This window comes from Tiliqua scincoides, chromosome 5 (genome assembly GCF_035046505.1).
Source record: "Tiliqua scincoides isolate rTilSci1 chromosome 5, rTilSci1.hap2, whole genome shotgun sequence".
In the NCBI taxonomy this organism is placed as follows: Eukaryota; Metazoa; Chordata; class Lepidosauria; order Squamata; family Scincidae; genus Tiliqua; species Tiliqua scincoides.
This window is the reverse complement of record NC_089825.1, coordinates 14,534,724-14,551,753: the sequence shown is the minus strand read 5'-3', so window position 1 is coordinate 14,551,753 and position 17,030 is coordinate 14,534,724. Positions and strand designations below refer to the sequence as shown.

General features: G+C 42.7%; 1 protein-coding gene across 12 annotated transcripts in view; it reads left to right on the top strand.

Moving 5' to 3' along the window:
• CREM (cAMP responsive element modulator) overlaps positions 1 to 14,727 on the top strand; it is a 28,188-nt gene extending 13,461 nt beyond the window's left edge. For 5 of the 12 annotated variants that reach the window (XM_066631395.1, XM_066631392.1, XM_066631394.1 and 2 more), the window contains 2 exons: positions 6,693 to 6,849; positions 13,576 to 13,878. In XM_066631395.1, the coding sequence (XP_066487492.1) occupies positions 6,693 to 6,849; positions 13,576 to 13,720 (302 nt within the window). In that variant the 3' untranslated portion in view covers positions 13,721 to 13,878. Of the gene's footprint in view, positions 1 to 2,696; positions 2,779 to 3,461; positions 3,538 to 6,692; positions 6,850 to 13,575; positions 13,879 to 14,007 lie in introns of those variants that run through there. The other 7 variants (XM_066631396.1, XM_066631393.1, XM_066631390.1 and 4 more) reach the window with 5 other exon arrangements.
• The last annotated feature ends 2,303 nt before the right edge of the window (positions 14,728 to 17,030 follow it).

Here is a 17,030-nt window from a genome sequence, read left to right as displayed (position 1 = left end):
AATGCACTGCACATTAAGTGGATGAAACACAAATCACTTACAAACACAACTTCATTCTATACAGACTTACATGGGTGTAACCTCCTACTGCTGTTTGTTGCATCACATTCCTGGTCTCCTTGCTGGGAGGCAGGGGTCCAGGGGTCCAGTGAATACCACCAGACACCACTTCAAGTACCACCGGTGGTACCAGTAGCACTGGTTGAGAAACACTGAACTAAATGGTTTTTTCCTGAATGTACTCTAAGAGGAACATGAGAAGGGTATTTTAACTTAAATGGTAGAACAGGTGAGTGGTTATTCCATGTTTATGTTCACTGAGTAAGGTGCATGAGTAATACTGCTTTCAAACAGGATATACAGTACTATACAATTTCTGCCTGGAGGGAAGGAGGTAGCTTTGCAACAGGCACATTCAACATGAGTAGACGTGTACCCTCCCCTTTCTTTCCTCTGTGGTGGACATGTCGATGAAAGTGTCAACCCAATGTGCAGCGGCAGTAAAGAAGGCCAATTCTATGCTTGGGATCATTAGAAAAGGTATTGAGAACAAAATGGCTAATATTATAATGCCGTTGTACAAATCTATGGTAAGACCACACCTGAAGTATTGTGTCCAGTTCTGGTCGCTGCATCTCAAAAAAGACATAGTGGAAATGGAAAAGGTGCAAAAGAGAGCGACTAAGATGATTACTGGGCTGGGGCACCTTCCTTATGAGGAAAGGCTATGGCGTTTGGGCCTCTTCAGCCTAGAAAAGAGACGCCTGTGGGGGGACATGATTGAGACATACAAAATTATGCAGGGGATGGACAGAGTGGATAGAGAGATGCTCTTTACACTCTCACAACACTAGAACCAGGGGACATCCACTAAAATTGAGTGTTGGGAGAGTTAGGACAGACAAAAGAAAATATTTCTTTACTCAGCGTGTAGTTGGTCTGTGGAACTCCTTGCCGCAGGATGTGGTGACGGCATCTGACCTGGATGCCTTTAAAAGGGGATTGGACATTCCTGAGGAGGCACAAATGTGCTATATTGCACATTCGTGACCCTCCTGGGCTGGCCCAAGAGACTTGCACCAGCCCAAGAACTCTTTGCCACAGGATGTGGTGATGGCGACTGGCCTGGATGCCTTTAAAAGGGGATCCTACAAGATGCAGGTCTCTTGTTATCTGGTGTGCTCCCTGGGGCATTTGGTGGGCCGCTGTGAGATACAGGAAGCTGGACTAGATGGGCCTATGGCCTGATCCAGTGGGGCTGTTCTTATGGATTGCACCCAAAGTTACTGATCAGGACTTCCCTGGTTCAAATCTTGCATCTGCCATGAACTCACTAGGTGGCCATAGGCAGGCCACACCCTCTCTGCCTCAGTTACGTGGGGATAATACTTTCTCACAATTGCGTAGCTAGGGACAGTGCCACATGGGGCAGTGATGCTGTGATTTCACATGATACAGTGGTGTCACCTTCGGTTTGGAGGAGTGTGGCGGCAGCTTCGCAATATGGTTGCCACCTGCCATCTCTAGTGGCATTCTGGTTTGACTTTTGCCAAACCACTGCAGAGCCTGAAGCACAGTGCTGTGCTTGGAGGTTTGCAGTGGATTGGCAGAAGCCGAAAGTTAGCCGTGACGCTGCTGCTCAGTGGCGTCTCCCTTCAGGTAGCGCACAGGGCATGTGTCCTACCAGCCTTACCTTAGATGTGCCACTACTTGCTCAGCATGCAGGGTTTCTGTAAAGATGACATCTTCATAGTGCATGTGAAACATTTTGAATGCAGAAAGTGTGTAGTACAAGTAGTATTTCTAGCAGTTAGCCAATGATTAAAGTGCCAGTGTGTAACGCACTAGAAGTAAAAGGAAATGGGGGTTACAAAAATTGCATCTGAACCGATTGTTAGCAAATCTAGGCTATGGGTGCATGGTTTTATACCCTAACTTTCTAGAATGGTAGGGAAGCAAAGGATTCTGATAATTCTGCAAAGCAGTGGTTCTCAAACTTTTTAGCAACAGGTCCTCCTTTTTAGAATATTGCCAAAATAAGCCTGCCAAATAAGCCTGCCAAAATAAGCCAAAGAAAGTAGGTGAGCAATCATGGTAAATGGATGGGTATCTGCAAAATCAGTTTTAATAAACTTGTCATATGGAGCCATGCCATTTTTGTTACATGGTGTTTGTTTCCTTGCAACAGGAGTACGTCAAGGGAATAATTGATGGAAAAGTTCTCCTTGTGGGATATAAAGCACTCTTCAGTCTTCTTTGTGTCCTGTACATATATAACATTCTGACATGCTACAGAATTAAATGTGGTACAAGACCATTCTGCCTGGCTCCTCAGCCCTTATGGTCTTATCAGTGCTGATTCTATTGTTGTGGTTAAAGTACAGTACTTCTTAAAACCACATCTTTTAAAAGCATTGTCACTGAACATTTCCACCCTTGCTACAAATGCGTCTGTGAAATCTGATTTATCTGTTTGGCTCCAGGTTCTGTGGTGTTTGTACTGTGGGGAAAGAAAAGCTGGGGTAGATGAAAAACTGAAGGGATTGTTTATTAGGAAAGGTTTTCCCTGGGCTCTTGTTTCAATGAGCTGTTCCAGTGAGAAAGCACATTAATGACGGGGTAGGCTAGTGAGGTCATTATGATGTCAGTGCTGGAGCTTGTAATCTTGCACATGCTTGCTTGTTTGGAACATTTCATGTTCAGCCGGTGGCAGAGGAGAACTCTCCAAGCAGAAGCTGCTCATGGCTGTAACGAGGGATGAAACCGGTAGGCAATTTTGTAAGTTGCTTTTTAAAAAGCAGGAAATTCAGACTGTAGTCAGACTGCAGCCAGAATCCCATTGAAGCTGCCTAGTTTTGTGCAGGATCACAGCCTCAGCATTGTTAGTCTGCAGCACTTAGTTGCCAAGGACATTTGTATTTGTTTAGTATGCCATAAACTGTTAGCATATTTCCCTGGCAAATGCAGCATTTCTTTACTAGTGCTCATATGTTTTCATAGTTTGGCTTTTCTTTGGTAGCGATCGTTGGGACAAGCTTAAAATAATTTTTTTAAAGAAATAAAACAAGGAACTGTCTTTGTGGGGGGGAGGCTTCACTTAGTGTGTGAAGGGTTTCCCCCCTGACTTCTATCAGCTGAAGTCTAGTTGTGGGCTGTGCTCCCTTCAGTGTGTTGTCTGTTCTGTGGCATTCCTTTCTGACAGATAGAAAGAGCAGAAATGAAATTGGAGAGAGCTGCGGGTTTTCTAATATTTGCTTGACATCTGATTTTTTTTGTTTGTTGCTGTTGCTTTGCCTCCCATACTTGAAAATGGTCTGTTCCACAGCTAATCGAGTTCAAAAGACTGACGTCATTTGATTTCCTGGAATCATGTTTCAGTAACGGAGCAGGAAAAGTTAAACTCCACAAACAAGACACACGTTGACGTCAGCCACGAGTCATGCTGTGATTTAGTCAGTTCCTTTCTGCTTCATCTGATACTGCTGGAACACTTCATAGTGTTCGCATTATTCAGTAGCCTGAATACTCCCCAGCTAAGTAAATTTGGCTTGCCTGTTTTGTCTGTCAATCCTACTGTTTATATCTTCTCTAAAGCCTTACCGAAAGTTTGTGGGCTCACGTGAGCAAAGGACTAGGAACTGCACAGCAGACTTGAGTAAAGTTTATAATCTCGCTGTCTGATAAGGCACATGCTTTAGGGTGTTGGTGAGGCTGTTCTTCCTATCGGGTCTGATTCATGTCCTTTTCTTTGGGGCTGCTTTCTGCCATTCACCAGCTTCTTTGTTGGAATTGAACAGTACTGACAGGTGTTTCACTTTTGGTGAAGTATTATTTTGGCTGATATTCCTGTCAACATTCTACACATTTTTATTTTGAGGACTGTTTGAAATCTGATCTAGTGTCCCCCCCCCCCCAGTCTTGGTTTCTCTAGTAAAACTTGTTTAATTGCAAAACAAAACTCAGCGAAAATTATACAGTGCAAACATATTTCTCAAACTAGGTTGGGTCACGAACTAATTTCAGGTGGGTCCCCACTCATTTCAATATTTAATTTTTAATATGTAAGAGTTTCTCAGACTGTAGGTTGGGAGCCAATTTCAGGTGGGTTCCCATTCATTTCAATATTTTATTTTTAATATATTAGACTTGATGCTACCATGGTATGTGACTGTATTTCGGGAAATGTTACAAATCTGTACTTTTAAGAGGCTACTCTGTATATTCTTTGAACAATGATAGTCAATGGGGCTTACTCCTGGGTATGTGTCAGTAGAATTGCAGACTAGGATTGTTAAAAATTTTCCTGCTTGATGATGTCACTTCCAGTCATGACATCACTTCTGGTGGGTCCTGACAGATTCTAATTCTAAAAAGTGAGTCCCGATGCTAAAAGTGTAAGAGCCACTGATCTACCTTATTTTGCCATTTTACTTCTTTTCTTTTTGAAACAGTTTTTATCATACAAGAATTTTTCAAACATTAAACTGTAGTACTGCAGTATATTGAAGTGGAGGGTACAGGAAGAGTAATGCCCTGTCTAGATTTTTAACCCTGCCTGTATAAACCTACCAGATGGCAATCTGTGCGTTTACCCCTGTAAAGAAGAGTGGAACTTGGTAAGAATCATTGATAAGTTCAGGGATCTGGTTCGCTCCACCTCCATTTCATTTGATAATAAAGTCTTGCTTTTATTGTCTTGGTGATATTGCACTGATCTCCCAGGTCCTAGAACAGTTCAAGAGCATTGTATATAGAATCAAGGGCCAGGAAATGTGATTGTTTAGGAATTGACTAAGGCTGCAATCCTAACCACACTTTCCTGAGAGTAAGCCCCATTGACCAAAATAGAACTTACTTCTGAGTAGACCTGGTTAGGATTGTGCCCTAAATGTTTTTAACAAGCTGAATTCTTTGAGCCATTCCCTTTCTGTGAATAGTTCAATTCTAATACAACCAGCTACTCACTGCCCTTGTTTTCATTTGTGGACATGAAATGTTGAGAGTGCATCCAGTGTATCCATCTGGTTAGACAAACTATTCTAGGCCTTTGTGGCACTCTGCTACCATAGCTGTCCTCCATTCAAAGGCTGAATGTCCTGTATCTAATTTGTAAAAACTGCAGAGTTCCCTGGAGGTATTAACTGTTAGCATGTCCCATAATAGATTTACATGCCTGTGACCCACAAAACTGAATGAAGTCTACCAAAATCAGGACCAGATAATCCTGATTTTGTTCCCTGCTGAGACTGGAAAAATAGGAATTATCAGCTACTTGACAGACCACAGTAACCAGTGAGCTGAGTTCAGCTTGGTGGGTCACAAACTGTGCAGGCTTATCCCACAAGATTGCCACCTGACTATTTCTTTGGTATGTTCCTGTATGTTTTCTGTTGTTGCAGTTGGCATTGTTTTTAATTTATGTAGGATCAACAGTGTGATAAGTACTGTACCAAACAGGTTAGGCCTGTCCATGTCACTGCTAGAAGTTGCTGCATTGGTGGCAGATTTTGAGGGGTCCGAAGGGCAATGGACTTGAGGTGCCTGTCACCACATCTGCTGCTGTCACTGCCTTTTTCTAACCGCTCCACTTTCCTTCCTCAATTGAAGAATGATTAGCTTCGTGCTGGAGTTGCTGCTCAACCTCCAGGTTTCAATGCAACATGTGAAGAGCTGTTAAGTTAAAAAGTTTTGTTTTAGCATAGGGGTGGTGGACCTGAGCCTGCATCAGATGGCATTTCTGGTTGGGCAGCCCCAGTACAAAATATACAGTAGGCAAGGTCCCAACAGCACTTCATCATTTACATGAAGAGACAGTATTTCTGCTGAAAGGAATTTCCCCCTACCTGATGAGCAGTAGAGGGTCATTAAGGACGGGTTTTTTTAAAACATTGCCAAGCCCTAGTATTGGGTATCCAACGCTGTTAGCCAAAGGAGATACATGTTCATTTGGATCACATGTATTGGAGTGAAAATATGACATTCCTGGCCTGTGGACGTACAGTAGTATGGTGACCCAGTCATTGAGACCCCCTCCGGAGGGCTTTCTGAAGCCTGTAGAGGCAGTGCACAACTGCTCACTGCTTCTGCAGGCTTCAGAATGGCCCAAAGAGGCATAAAAAAGTTACTTCTGGTTTTCCTCGGGGCCATTCTGAAGCCTGCAGAGACAGCGGGCGGACATGCGCTGCCTCTGTGGGCTTCAGAAAGCCTTCCAGAGGGTATCGCAGCTCAGCTCTGGTCCCTTTTGAAGGTCTCAGCTGGAGCCAAGTCTGGCTCAATGTGGATCCTGCACAGAACTAGATCCTTGGATGAAAAATCCGCAGATAAACAGGCTCCACCTGTACTCCATTCTTGGATTTGGCTATAATAATAACACTTAGCACCTGTATAGCACAGCACTTTCTCCATGTGCAAAGCACTTAGTATTATCTCATTGTTATCCTTACAACAACCCTATAAGGTGAGTAAGCATCATTATCACCATACCGCAGCTGGGGAGCTGAGGCTGAGATGGAGTGGCTTGCTTAAGACCATCGATGGTGGTTCATAGCAGAGGTGAGATCTGAAGCAAGAAAGTCATAATTTACAGCCCAATCTCTTGGCTGCTATACCAACTTACCAGGTCATAAGCTGTCACTATTTTGTGCATTAAAACTGTTTTTCCCCCCTTTCTTTCTCTTATATTTAAATTGCAGCTGCTACTGGTGACATGCCAACTTACCAGATCCGAACTCCAACCACAGCCTTGCCCCAGGGGGTAGTGATGGCAGCTTCTCCAGGAACACTGCATAGCCCTCAGCAACTAGCAGAAGAAGCTACACGTAAAAGAGAGCTAAGGCTTATGAAAAATAGGTAACACATGTTATTTAAACAGAAATGGAAAGGCGAGTCTTTATGTGCAAGAGCAAATGATGGGAAAGATTAGGAAAAAAAATCACCACTACTGGAAAAAGCCTTTTTCCTGAAATTAAATAGTTAAGTGTGTAGACTGTGCATCTTTTCATGTTACTGGAAAGAGGGCAGTACCTTCTTGGTCTTCATGCTTAATCATGCTATTTAAAGCATCAGTGGCTTTGAAAAATGTTGTATTTGTGAGACTCTTCAACCTATAGAAAAACTTGTTAGAGGGCCACACAGCACACCCACTTAGAGCACTGAAACCTCTGTTGTGGATCCTGTTGCATTAAGCTGATGCCAGGTGGTGCCAACCTAGTTATGCAGTTTTTTTCTGAAACCCCTTTCACCAATACTTCAGAATAAGATATGAATGCGAGTTTGCCATCCTGTTGGCTATACCATAACAAATGAAGCAACAATTGGTTGACATAAACATTGTTAAAGGCCACGGGAAAACTTCTAAGGTAACTAGAATGTTAAGGGCGCAATCCTAACCCCTTAGGTCAGTGCTTTCCAGCTGACATAAGGGGTTAGGATTGCACCCTGAGTCAGCTTTATTTTATATTTCTCGAAGGGCATTACTAGGAGAGCTTTCTGCATTAGATATTCTTAGGCATTAGGTAGACATTTCCTGCCCTGAAACTGCTGTTTGATAGGAATATAAAATGATCACTTGCTCTAAAGCATCTTCAGATTATTAAATAATATGTTCAATACAAATCTACATGTATAGCATTAACTACACAAAATGCACATAAAATTATATAGTCTCTCTATTCTCTGTAGTGCTTTTGATAGTAATTCTGTTTGAGGCAGATGGTTGCATCTGTTTTTGTAAAGGAAGGGTGCAAGCATTTTGCTTTAATTTTAGATGTAGGCTCTGTTAATTTTCCAGCAGTCAACTTCATGTCTATTACAGTGAAATCAATTTGCTGTAGAATATCCTTTTCATGTGGTACATTTATGCGTGGGAGTTTTTCTGACTTCAGGCTTTGTGATTTGCCTTTGCATTTCTTGGTGGATATTTTCTAGTGTGTAAATGTACTAACATTTATCTTTATACTTCCTCTGTCTTTGGTGCCCGTGCATGCCCATTGCTAATACTAATGGATATTGTTAGTATGCGCTTTGCTGGGAAAAATGAATAACCTTGTTGTTGCTCACTGCTTTCACGGTATTGCTTTTTCTCATGCCTCTGCGTTAAATTGCTCATCAGAAATATTCATGTCTCATCATCTGGATTGCGTGTTCTCTCTTCAGGTTGAATCTAGTGTCTTCTATCAGTAATGAAAACACAGTATTTTTTAAAACATTTGTCTACTATATAAATAGCATCCAGGAGACAAACAGCAGCACATACCCCGATGCTTGTTAATCTCTTTCTGTCGGTATTCCCCTGTACCCTCTGAAATGGACCCCAACATCAAGGGTTTCCGTGAGGGGCCGCCACTGAGAACAAATGTCATCTCATTTCTGGGCATGAACTGAAGTGCTTCCGATTCATGCGTGGAGATGGTGCATGCATGAGGATGTCACCCCATATATAATTAGCCTAATTATGAATTAATATTGCATAAGCAATCACAAAAAGATGGCAAATACTTTGTTGGTCTTTATTTATTTATTTATTTATTTATTTATTTATTTATTTATTAGATTTGTATTCTGCCTTTTTCCCCGAAGGGCACCCAAGGCGGCTAACAATCAAGTTAAAATGCATGGCAACAGATAAACATTAAAAATACACAACACTTAAAAACAATTAAAACAAGATAAAATACATAGCAGTAGACTGAAAGCACGCAGTAAAAGACATAAGTTATAAATATATAAAAACAGCCCTTATAGTGCCTTGCAGGCTTTCCTGAATAAAAAAGTCTTCAGGCCCCACCGGAACGTTAATAATGAGGAAGCTGCTCTCAATTCAAAGGGGAAGGAATTCCATAGTGCAGGTGCCACCACTGAAAAGGCCCTGTTTCTGGCCGCCATTCCCTTCACCACTCTCAATGACAGCACAACCAACAGGGCCTCTTCTGATGACCTTAGAGAACGGACCAGATTATACGGAAGAAGGCGGTCTCTCAAATACGCTGGTCCCAAGCCATTTAGGGCTTTAAAGGTCATAACCAGCACCTTGAATTCAGCCCGGAAACGAATGGGCAGCCAATGCAGCTGCCAGAGTAGCGGTGTGACAGAGTCAAACCACCAATCCCCAGCAACTACCCGAGCTTAATTATTATTATTAACAGTATTTATGTACCGCTTTTCAACAAAAAGTTCACAAAGCGGTTTACAGAGAAAATCAAACAAACAAGTAATGGCTCCCTGTCCCAAAAAGTCTCACAATCTAAAAAGATGCAAAAGAACACCAGCAGACAGCCACTAGAAGACACTGCTGGGGAGAATGCTGCTGCATTCTGCACTAGTTGTAGCTTCTGAACCGTCTTCAGGGGCAGCCCCACACAGAGCACGTTACAATAATCTAATCTTGATGTCACTATGGCATGGACCACCGTGGCCAGGTCCGCCTGAGAAAAATACAGCTGCAGCTGGCGCATCAGCCGAAGCTGGGAAAAGGCACCCCTGGCCACAGTCGACACCTGGACATCCAGGAGGAGCTGCGAGTTCAGGAGAACCCCCAAGCTGCGAACCTGCTCTTTCAGGGGGAGTGCAACCCCATTCAGAGCAGGGCAATAGTCCAGCACCTGCATTGTGGATTTCTGCACCAAGAGGACCTCTGTCTTGTCCGCATTCAATCTCAGCTTGTTTGCCCTCATCCAGATCCCAACTGCCTCCAGGCAACACTCCAGGACAGAGACAGCCACCCTGGAGTCAGGTGGAAAGGAGAGATAGAGCTGAGTGTCATCAGCATACTGATGGCACCCAACTCCAAATCCCCAGATGACCTCTCCCAGCGGTTTCATGTGGATGTCAAACAACATGGGGGACAATATAGAACCTTGTGGCACCCCACACCTCAAGGGCCAGGGTGCCAAACAGGAGTCCCCCAATACCACCATCTGGGACCTGTCGGCCAAGAAGGACTGGAACCACTGCAAAACAGTGCCCCCAATCCCCACCTCAGCCAACCGTCCCAGAAGGACACCATGGTCAATGATGTTGAAAGCCGCTGAGAGGTCCAAAAGGACTAGCAAGGATGCACTCCCTCCATCCAGCCCTCGGCGTAGGTCATCCACCAAGGCGACCAAGGCCGTCTCCATCCCAAAGGCAGGCCTGAAGCCAGATTGAAAGGGATTCAGATAATCTGCTTCATCCAGGATCCTCTGGAGCTGAGACGCCACCACCCGCTCGATCACTTTGCCCAGAAATGGGAGGTTCGAGACTGGCCAATAATTATCCAACATAGAGGGGTCTAGAGAGGGCTTTCTCAGGAGGGGGCGAACCACTGCTTGCTTTAATGCCAGAGGCATCACCCCCTCCCTCTATTTACTACCCTCTCTGAATTTTCTACCCTCTCTGTCCACTCGGCCAGTCCCTCCCGGGCAGATCTAACCAGCCATGCTGGGCACGGATCCAGCGGGCAGGCGGATGGCCTCACACTCCAAAGGATCCTGACCACATCCTCAGGTTCTACAAGCTGAAAAGAATCCCACAAAACAGGATTGACAGGTGCCACAGGGACATCACTAGACATTGTCAACATGGAGTCCAAGTCATGGTGAATCTGAGCGATTTTATCTGCAAAGTGCCTGGCAAAGGTGTTATAGTGGACCTCCATGTGGTGCTCCTGATCCACTGATGGGGTCTGATGGAGGAGACCCCGCACCACACGGAACAGTTCCACTGGCCGGCTATGTGCAGACGCGATAGTGGCAGAGAAGAAGCACTTCCCTGCCACTATCGCCACAGAGTAGGCCCTGTAGTGGGCCTTAGCCTGTGTCTGATTGGATCTGTCACGAGTCTTCCTCCACTGTCACTCAAGACGCCTATCCTGCCACTTCATCATTCGAAGCTCCTCGATAAACCAAGGAGCCACTTTGACTCTGCTGGCTGGGAGGCGCCGCTCAGGAGCAATCTCATCCACAGTCCTGGCCAACTCTGTGTTCCAGAGATCAACCAGAGCCTCAGTTGAGTCACTGGCCTTAGCAGCAGGAAAATCCCCTAGAGCCCTCAGGAAACCATTCGGATCCATCAGTCTACGGGGGCGAACCATACAATAAGGTCCTCCACCTCTGCGGAGACAGGAGGCGGCAACAAGTCTAAACCTTACCAGGAAGTGATCTGTCCATGACAGCAGAGCGATGACGGAGTGATGGTCTTACAGTTGAGCAGGTTCTAAAAGAAGTATTTAAAAACTATTCATAATAGTTTAACATAATAGTAGTTTCCCATGTTCAAAACAAAGGTAAGGAGGCAGTTATTGATGCAGTGCATGAACTCTCCCCTTTTCATAAGGAACATGTTTTTTGTATGTGGTTTCCGTAATTTGTTATAACTGGTGTAGTGAAGCGGGCAAGAAATTGAGTGCTGGGAGGTCCCTAGTTGAAATTTCACCCAGATGCGATAGCCAGGAAAGCCACAATCTCTCAGCCTCATTATCCCCACGTGGCAGTTTACCTTTCTTCCAGAGTTCCTTGTAATGATTGATTGTTGTTTAAAATATTTATATCCCGCCTTTTCCCATCCAAAGAAGGTGTCCAAGTGGCTTACAAAAGTGATTTTAAAAAAAGAATGCCAGAGCCAGAGGAATAAAAAAAGAAAGCAGCTTCAGTCAAGAACTACGAGGGTTGCCCATAAAGTAATGCACCACATTTTTTTTCTCAGCCTACAGTAATGGTATGAATGCGAAACTTTAGATATATATTATTTGAATTTTCAGGATCGCGCACACAAATTTTTGGTTTCTTCAGACAGATAGCGTAGCTGCAGCAGTGTTTTGAAATGGCGTCTGTAAGTGATGTACGTTACAAGCAGCGTATCATCATTGAATTTCTCACTGCGGAGAAAGAAACTGTTGGGAACATTCACAAACGTTTGTGTACAGTTTATGGAGAATGTGCAGTCAACAGAAGTACGGTTAGTCGCTGGGCACAGAGGGTGAGGCCATTAGAAGGCGGTTCGGCAGAGCTCCAAGATTTGCAGCGTTCGGGGCGGCCATCCATGGCTGTCACACCTGACAAGACGCAGCTTGCTGATGTGCTCATTTGCGAGGACCGACGCATAACGACTAGGCAGTTGGCGCTGAAGCTGTCAATCAGCAAAGGAAGTGTGGATGCAATCATCCGTGCTCTTGATTACTCAAAAGTGTGTGCACAATGGGTTCCGCGCTGTCTTACAGTGGACCACAAATCACTCAGAAAAAACATTTCTTCTGAGTTGCTGAAACGTTGTGAAGATGAGGGGGAAGCGTTCTTGTCCAGGATTGTGACAGGTGATGAAACCTGGGTTCACCATTTTGAGCCCGAAACAAAACGACAGTCGATGGAATGGCGTCATCCTCAATCTCCACAGAAGAAAAAATTCAAAGCAACTGCTTCCGCCGGTAAAGTCATGATCACTGTGTTTTGGTACTGTGAGGGCGTCATACTCATTGATGTGATGCCAAGAGGGAGCACCATTAATTCTGAAGCTAATGTGAAGACATTAACCAAACTCAAGAAGTGCTTCCAGCGACTTTGGCGCCATAACAACCCAGGTGAATGTTTGATTCAACATGATAACGCTCGGCCTCACACAAGTTTGAGGACTTCAGAACACATCACTAAACAGGGTTGGACCGTGTTACCCCATCCACCCTACAGCCCTGACCTAGCTCCCTCAGACTTCCACTTGTTTGGGCCATTAAAGGATGCCATTCGCAGAAGACATTTTGAGGATGGCGAAGAGGTGATTCGCACAGTGCAGAAATGGCTTTGTGACCAGAACAAGGAGTGGTACCGACAGGGCATACATGCCCTTGTGTCTCGCTGGAGGAAGGCCATAGAACTGGACGGAGATTACGTGGAAAAATAGGGAGTTTAGAAGAAACATCATTCTTTCTTGTGTGTAAGTTTCATTGTGTTCAATAAATAATTGTTGAAGAAAAAAATGTGGTGCATTACTTTCTGGGCGACCCTCGTATAAAATACAAACAAGACAAGGGGGGATTCACCCTTTTAAGTGTAATAAAGATCTCTATGGTTTATAATTATTTAAAAACTGAAGGTATATGATATATAAATCATGTCCATTTAAAATGTAATAACTGACTTCAAGCTTCTGCTTTCTGTTTTCAGCAAAATTTTCAAAATGGTACTGAGACTTTAATCTGAAGAGAGAATATAGCTTTTATTCAATTTTAATGCAAGAATAGGTTATAATGCTTCAATTTCCTTTTTAATTATGTCATCATGGGACCATGTACTTGTTCTAATGCAAGATTTTGTAGGTAGAGGTGGCTTGTTAAGAAGTGATAAGAGTACATTTTGGCTGTCTGTGTTGTGCTGATTTCTCACACCAAATACGCTCGGCTGATGCTTCTTTACGCTTAAGCTTCATCTGTTGTTCCATGTTGTCCATTTACTTTTGTGGCATAAACATGTGGTGTGATTTGTTGTGTAGTTGACCAATTGGCACTTGTTCATTTCATTGTGGCATTTCTGGCATTGCAGGATCTTATTTATCCGGGTTTTCATTGTGTTCTGACTGCTGTTGTAGTCATTTGCCTTGTGTTGGTTCCAGGGAAGCTGCTCGTGAGTGTCGCAGGAAGAAGAAGGAATATGTCAAATGTCTTGAAAATCGCGTGGCTGTACTTGAAAACCAAAACAAGACTCTCATTGAGGAACTCAAGGCCCTCAAAGATCTTTATTGCCATAAAGCAGAATAATTGGCCTTTGCCATGGACCTTTTTTTGGTTATGAACGCTGATGAAGGCATGAGATGAAGCAATTCTACGGATTGCCATGTGACACTTGAGGAAGGGGCAGTATGTGGCCTTTGTGATCTCGGTTTTTTTCTTAGGTGTTTCCCAAAAGATTTGGGAGTTGTCCCAAAATTTGAAAAGCATCACTGCCTCCATATTATACTGAGCTTTAGTCACTGTGTCCTTTCCCCCAATCCAGTAGCATGCCAAAATGTGTGTGTGTTTGCCCTTTTTATTTCTGCTTTTTTCAGGGAAGCTGCAAAAGAATGTCGACGACGGAAGAAGGAATATGTGAAATGTCTGGAGAGTCGTGTTGCGATGTTAGAAGTTCAAAACAAGAAACTAGTAGAAGAGCTAGAAACCTTAAAAGACATTTGCTCTTCCAAGACAGACTAGTGTCAATGTTGAAACTGTGAACTGGCTACAGGTGTACAGATGCTTCTGCAGGCAATGTCTAGTCAACGAGAATTATGACTTTTCCTTTATATCATTTGTCTTCTACTCCAGCCTCTAACATTCCTGAAACACTTAGCTGCGTTTTTCTAATTAATTGAAATTTCAGGTGTCTCTTCCTTATCCAGAAAGAGTCAAATGTTTAAGGCAGTATGTGTGTTCCATGTTTTCAGAATACAACATCGGTAAAAGCTGCTCCTCTGCCCAATATTTGCATTAATTACTTTAAATGTGTAATTTTGGTAGTATCCCACATGCACCAGTGTTTTTAAAGTAATCAAAATTAATAATAAAAAAAAAATAATGCATTTAACACAATAAAATGAAAACCACCCAAAATATCTCAGGAAAGAGTTATAGAAAAGTATGTTGTTATGACATACATGTATTAGAATACTAGTTTACAAGTGGATTTATGGCATATTTTTATATTCATCGCTTTGTGAAGAAAGTATTGTATTGCTGTCACTGAGTGCCATGGTTGAAACTAGTTTTTAAATAGAACCATGTTGGTTAAATTTTGTAGTGTTTGGTGTTTATTTGAACATTTGGCCCTGCTAAGAAGTTTGAAAATCAATGGTGTGTGCTGTAAAGCAAATTTAGCAGACAGTATGTACTATATCCCTTTATATTTCATGCGTACCTTTCTGAGTAATAATGCAGGTTGGACATCCCTCATCTGGAATTCTGAAATGGGGAGTATTCTGAAATACAGAACTTTTTTTGAGAACCAACATGACTTTTTAAACTTTTTTGCCTCAAGAAATAAGATAACAAACTTCATATCATGCTGGAACCTTTTTTCATGCACAAAATTGTTTAAAAATATTGTATAAAATTACCTTCAGGCTATGTGTATAAGAGGTATTTGAAACATAAATGAATTTTGTGTTTAGACTGGGGGGGGGGGCCCATCCACAAGATCTCTCTTTATGTATATGCAGATACAGGTATGCACCACTTAACAATGGGGATAAGTTCTCCTTTCCCCATTGTTATGCGATTAGGTCATTAAGTGAATATTCAGTCCACTCTATTGCTTTTGTTGTGTAAACAGACACTCCTTGCCAGACACTAGCAGCCTGCACAGGCTACTGGAGGCTGATTGCCACTTCTTTGCATTAAGAGCCTCTCTGTTGTGTAAACAGACACTCTGTTGCAGGCTGTGGGAGATGTGATTGCCTCATTAAGATTATCTTTATTGTGTTTTGACCACCATCATATATGTGGTCTGTCGTTAAGTGGATGGTTGTTAAGTGGTGCATGCTTATATTCTGAAATATGGAAAAATCTGATATACAAAATGCTTCTGATCTCAAGCACTTCAGACAAGGGATGCCCAACCTGTACAAATATCTTAATTGGCACACATGTCCCCATTATCTCTTCAATGACTTCTTGTAAATATTACTGATTTCTCTAAAAAAAAACAACAACGCTCTTGTACAGGTAATTCCCCCATGGTCTCCACTAGTCTCTCTTCTTGAAGGGTACTTCACCTAACCTATAGAAATGCTGATAGTCAGCTTTGCTTGGTAGTGGTTGCCTACAGAATTTTTATAAAGTGCTTCCTCTCAGACTCATTTTCTAGTCTAAACTTGATTCCCACACTCACTTAACAAGTGATTCACTTGTTTTTCCTGCTGATCTGGGACTCTGAGAAGAGAGATGCAGTGATTGAGAGCACATGCTGATGTTGAATTTGGGGTAGCATACTGAGGTTGGAAAGGATTTCCTGTTGGGTGACTGTAGCAATGCTTCCTTTCCTGATGTCAACATCCTCAAGACTTACTTAACAACTACAGTTAAATGGGCTACAATAACATCATAAAGGTTCTGTAAACAATCTGTCACATGGAACTTCTTCATTGTACTTTCGGAAGCCAACTACAAGAACAGATAATGTGTCCATTCCCAGAGATCTTGTCGTTAATGAATTATGAATACATGCTATATTTAACTTTGGTTAAAGCTAATTCTCCTGCTTAAAAACAACTGTAGAAAACAGTAACTCCCAGTTCTGTATTAGGTGATACATCTCTTGGAAAAAGTGTTTCTAGTAATTTAGCTGACTGTTGTGTAATAGAAAAAATATATATTTGGATGATAGCAGAAGACTTCATATGGCAAAAAATATTTTGTTAACTTTATATATGTAGTAATATTTCAGAAGAGAGAGGTGACTGTTATTTTCATTTTACATATTGTAGAACTGTATGAGAAACTATGCACTCAGTATCATCCCAGCTAACCCAGGTAACACAGGAAGAATTTTTAAGAACTGGATCTCATGTCCACCTCAAAGATGTTATTCAATGAACCACGCTGGTAGAGGTACCTTGGAAGTAGTTTACCATTTCAAGTTCACGCCTCTAATCTGAAAAAGCAAATGCAGTGGTTAGGCTAGGATAAAGTGCATTGCTGTAGACCAGGGGTGTCCAAACTTTTTGGCAGGAGGGCCACATCATTTCTCTGATACTGTATCAGGGGCCGGGGAAAAAAAAGAATTAATTTACATTTCAAATTTGAATAAATTTACATAAATGAATATATTAGAGATGAACTTATATGAATGAATGAAGGTCTTGCAATAACTCAAGGCCTCTAAAAGGCCTTGCACAAAGCAAGGCCAGCCTTTCCTTTGCTGCCACTGCCGCATCACAAACATGAAACAGCAAGTATTGGAGGGAATCCTCGTCCCACAGCTCATGCAAGAGGTCGTACAGTTAGCCGTCACACTGAGAGCAGTTGCGTCGGGCAAGCACGGGCTCCAGCAAGTCTCCAGAGGGCCAGAGACTCATTGGACACTGGGGGTTCCCTG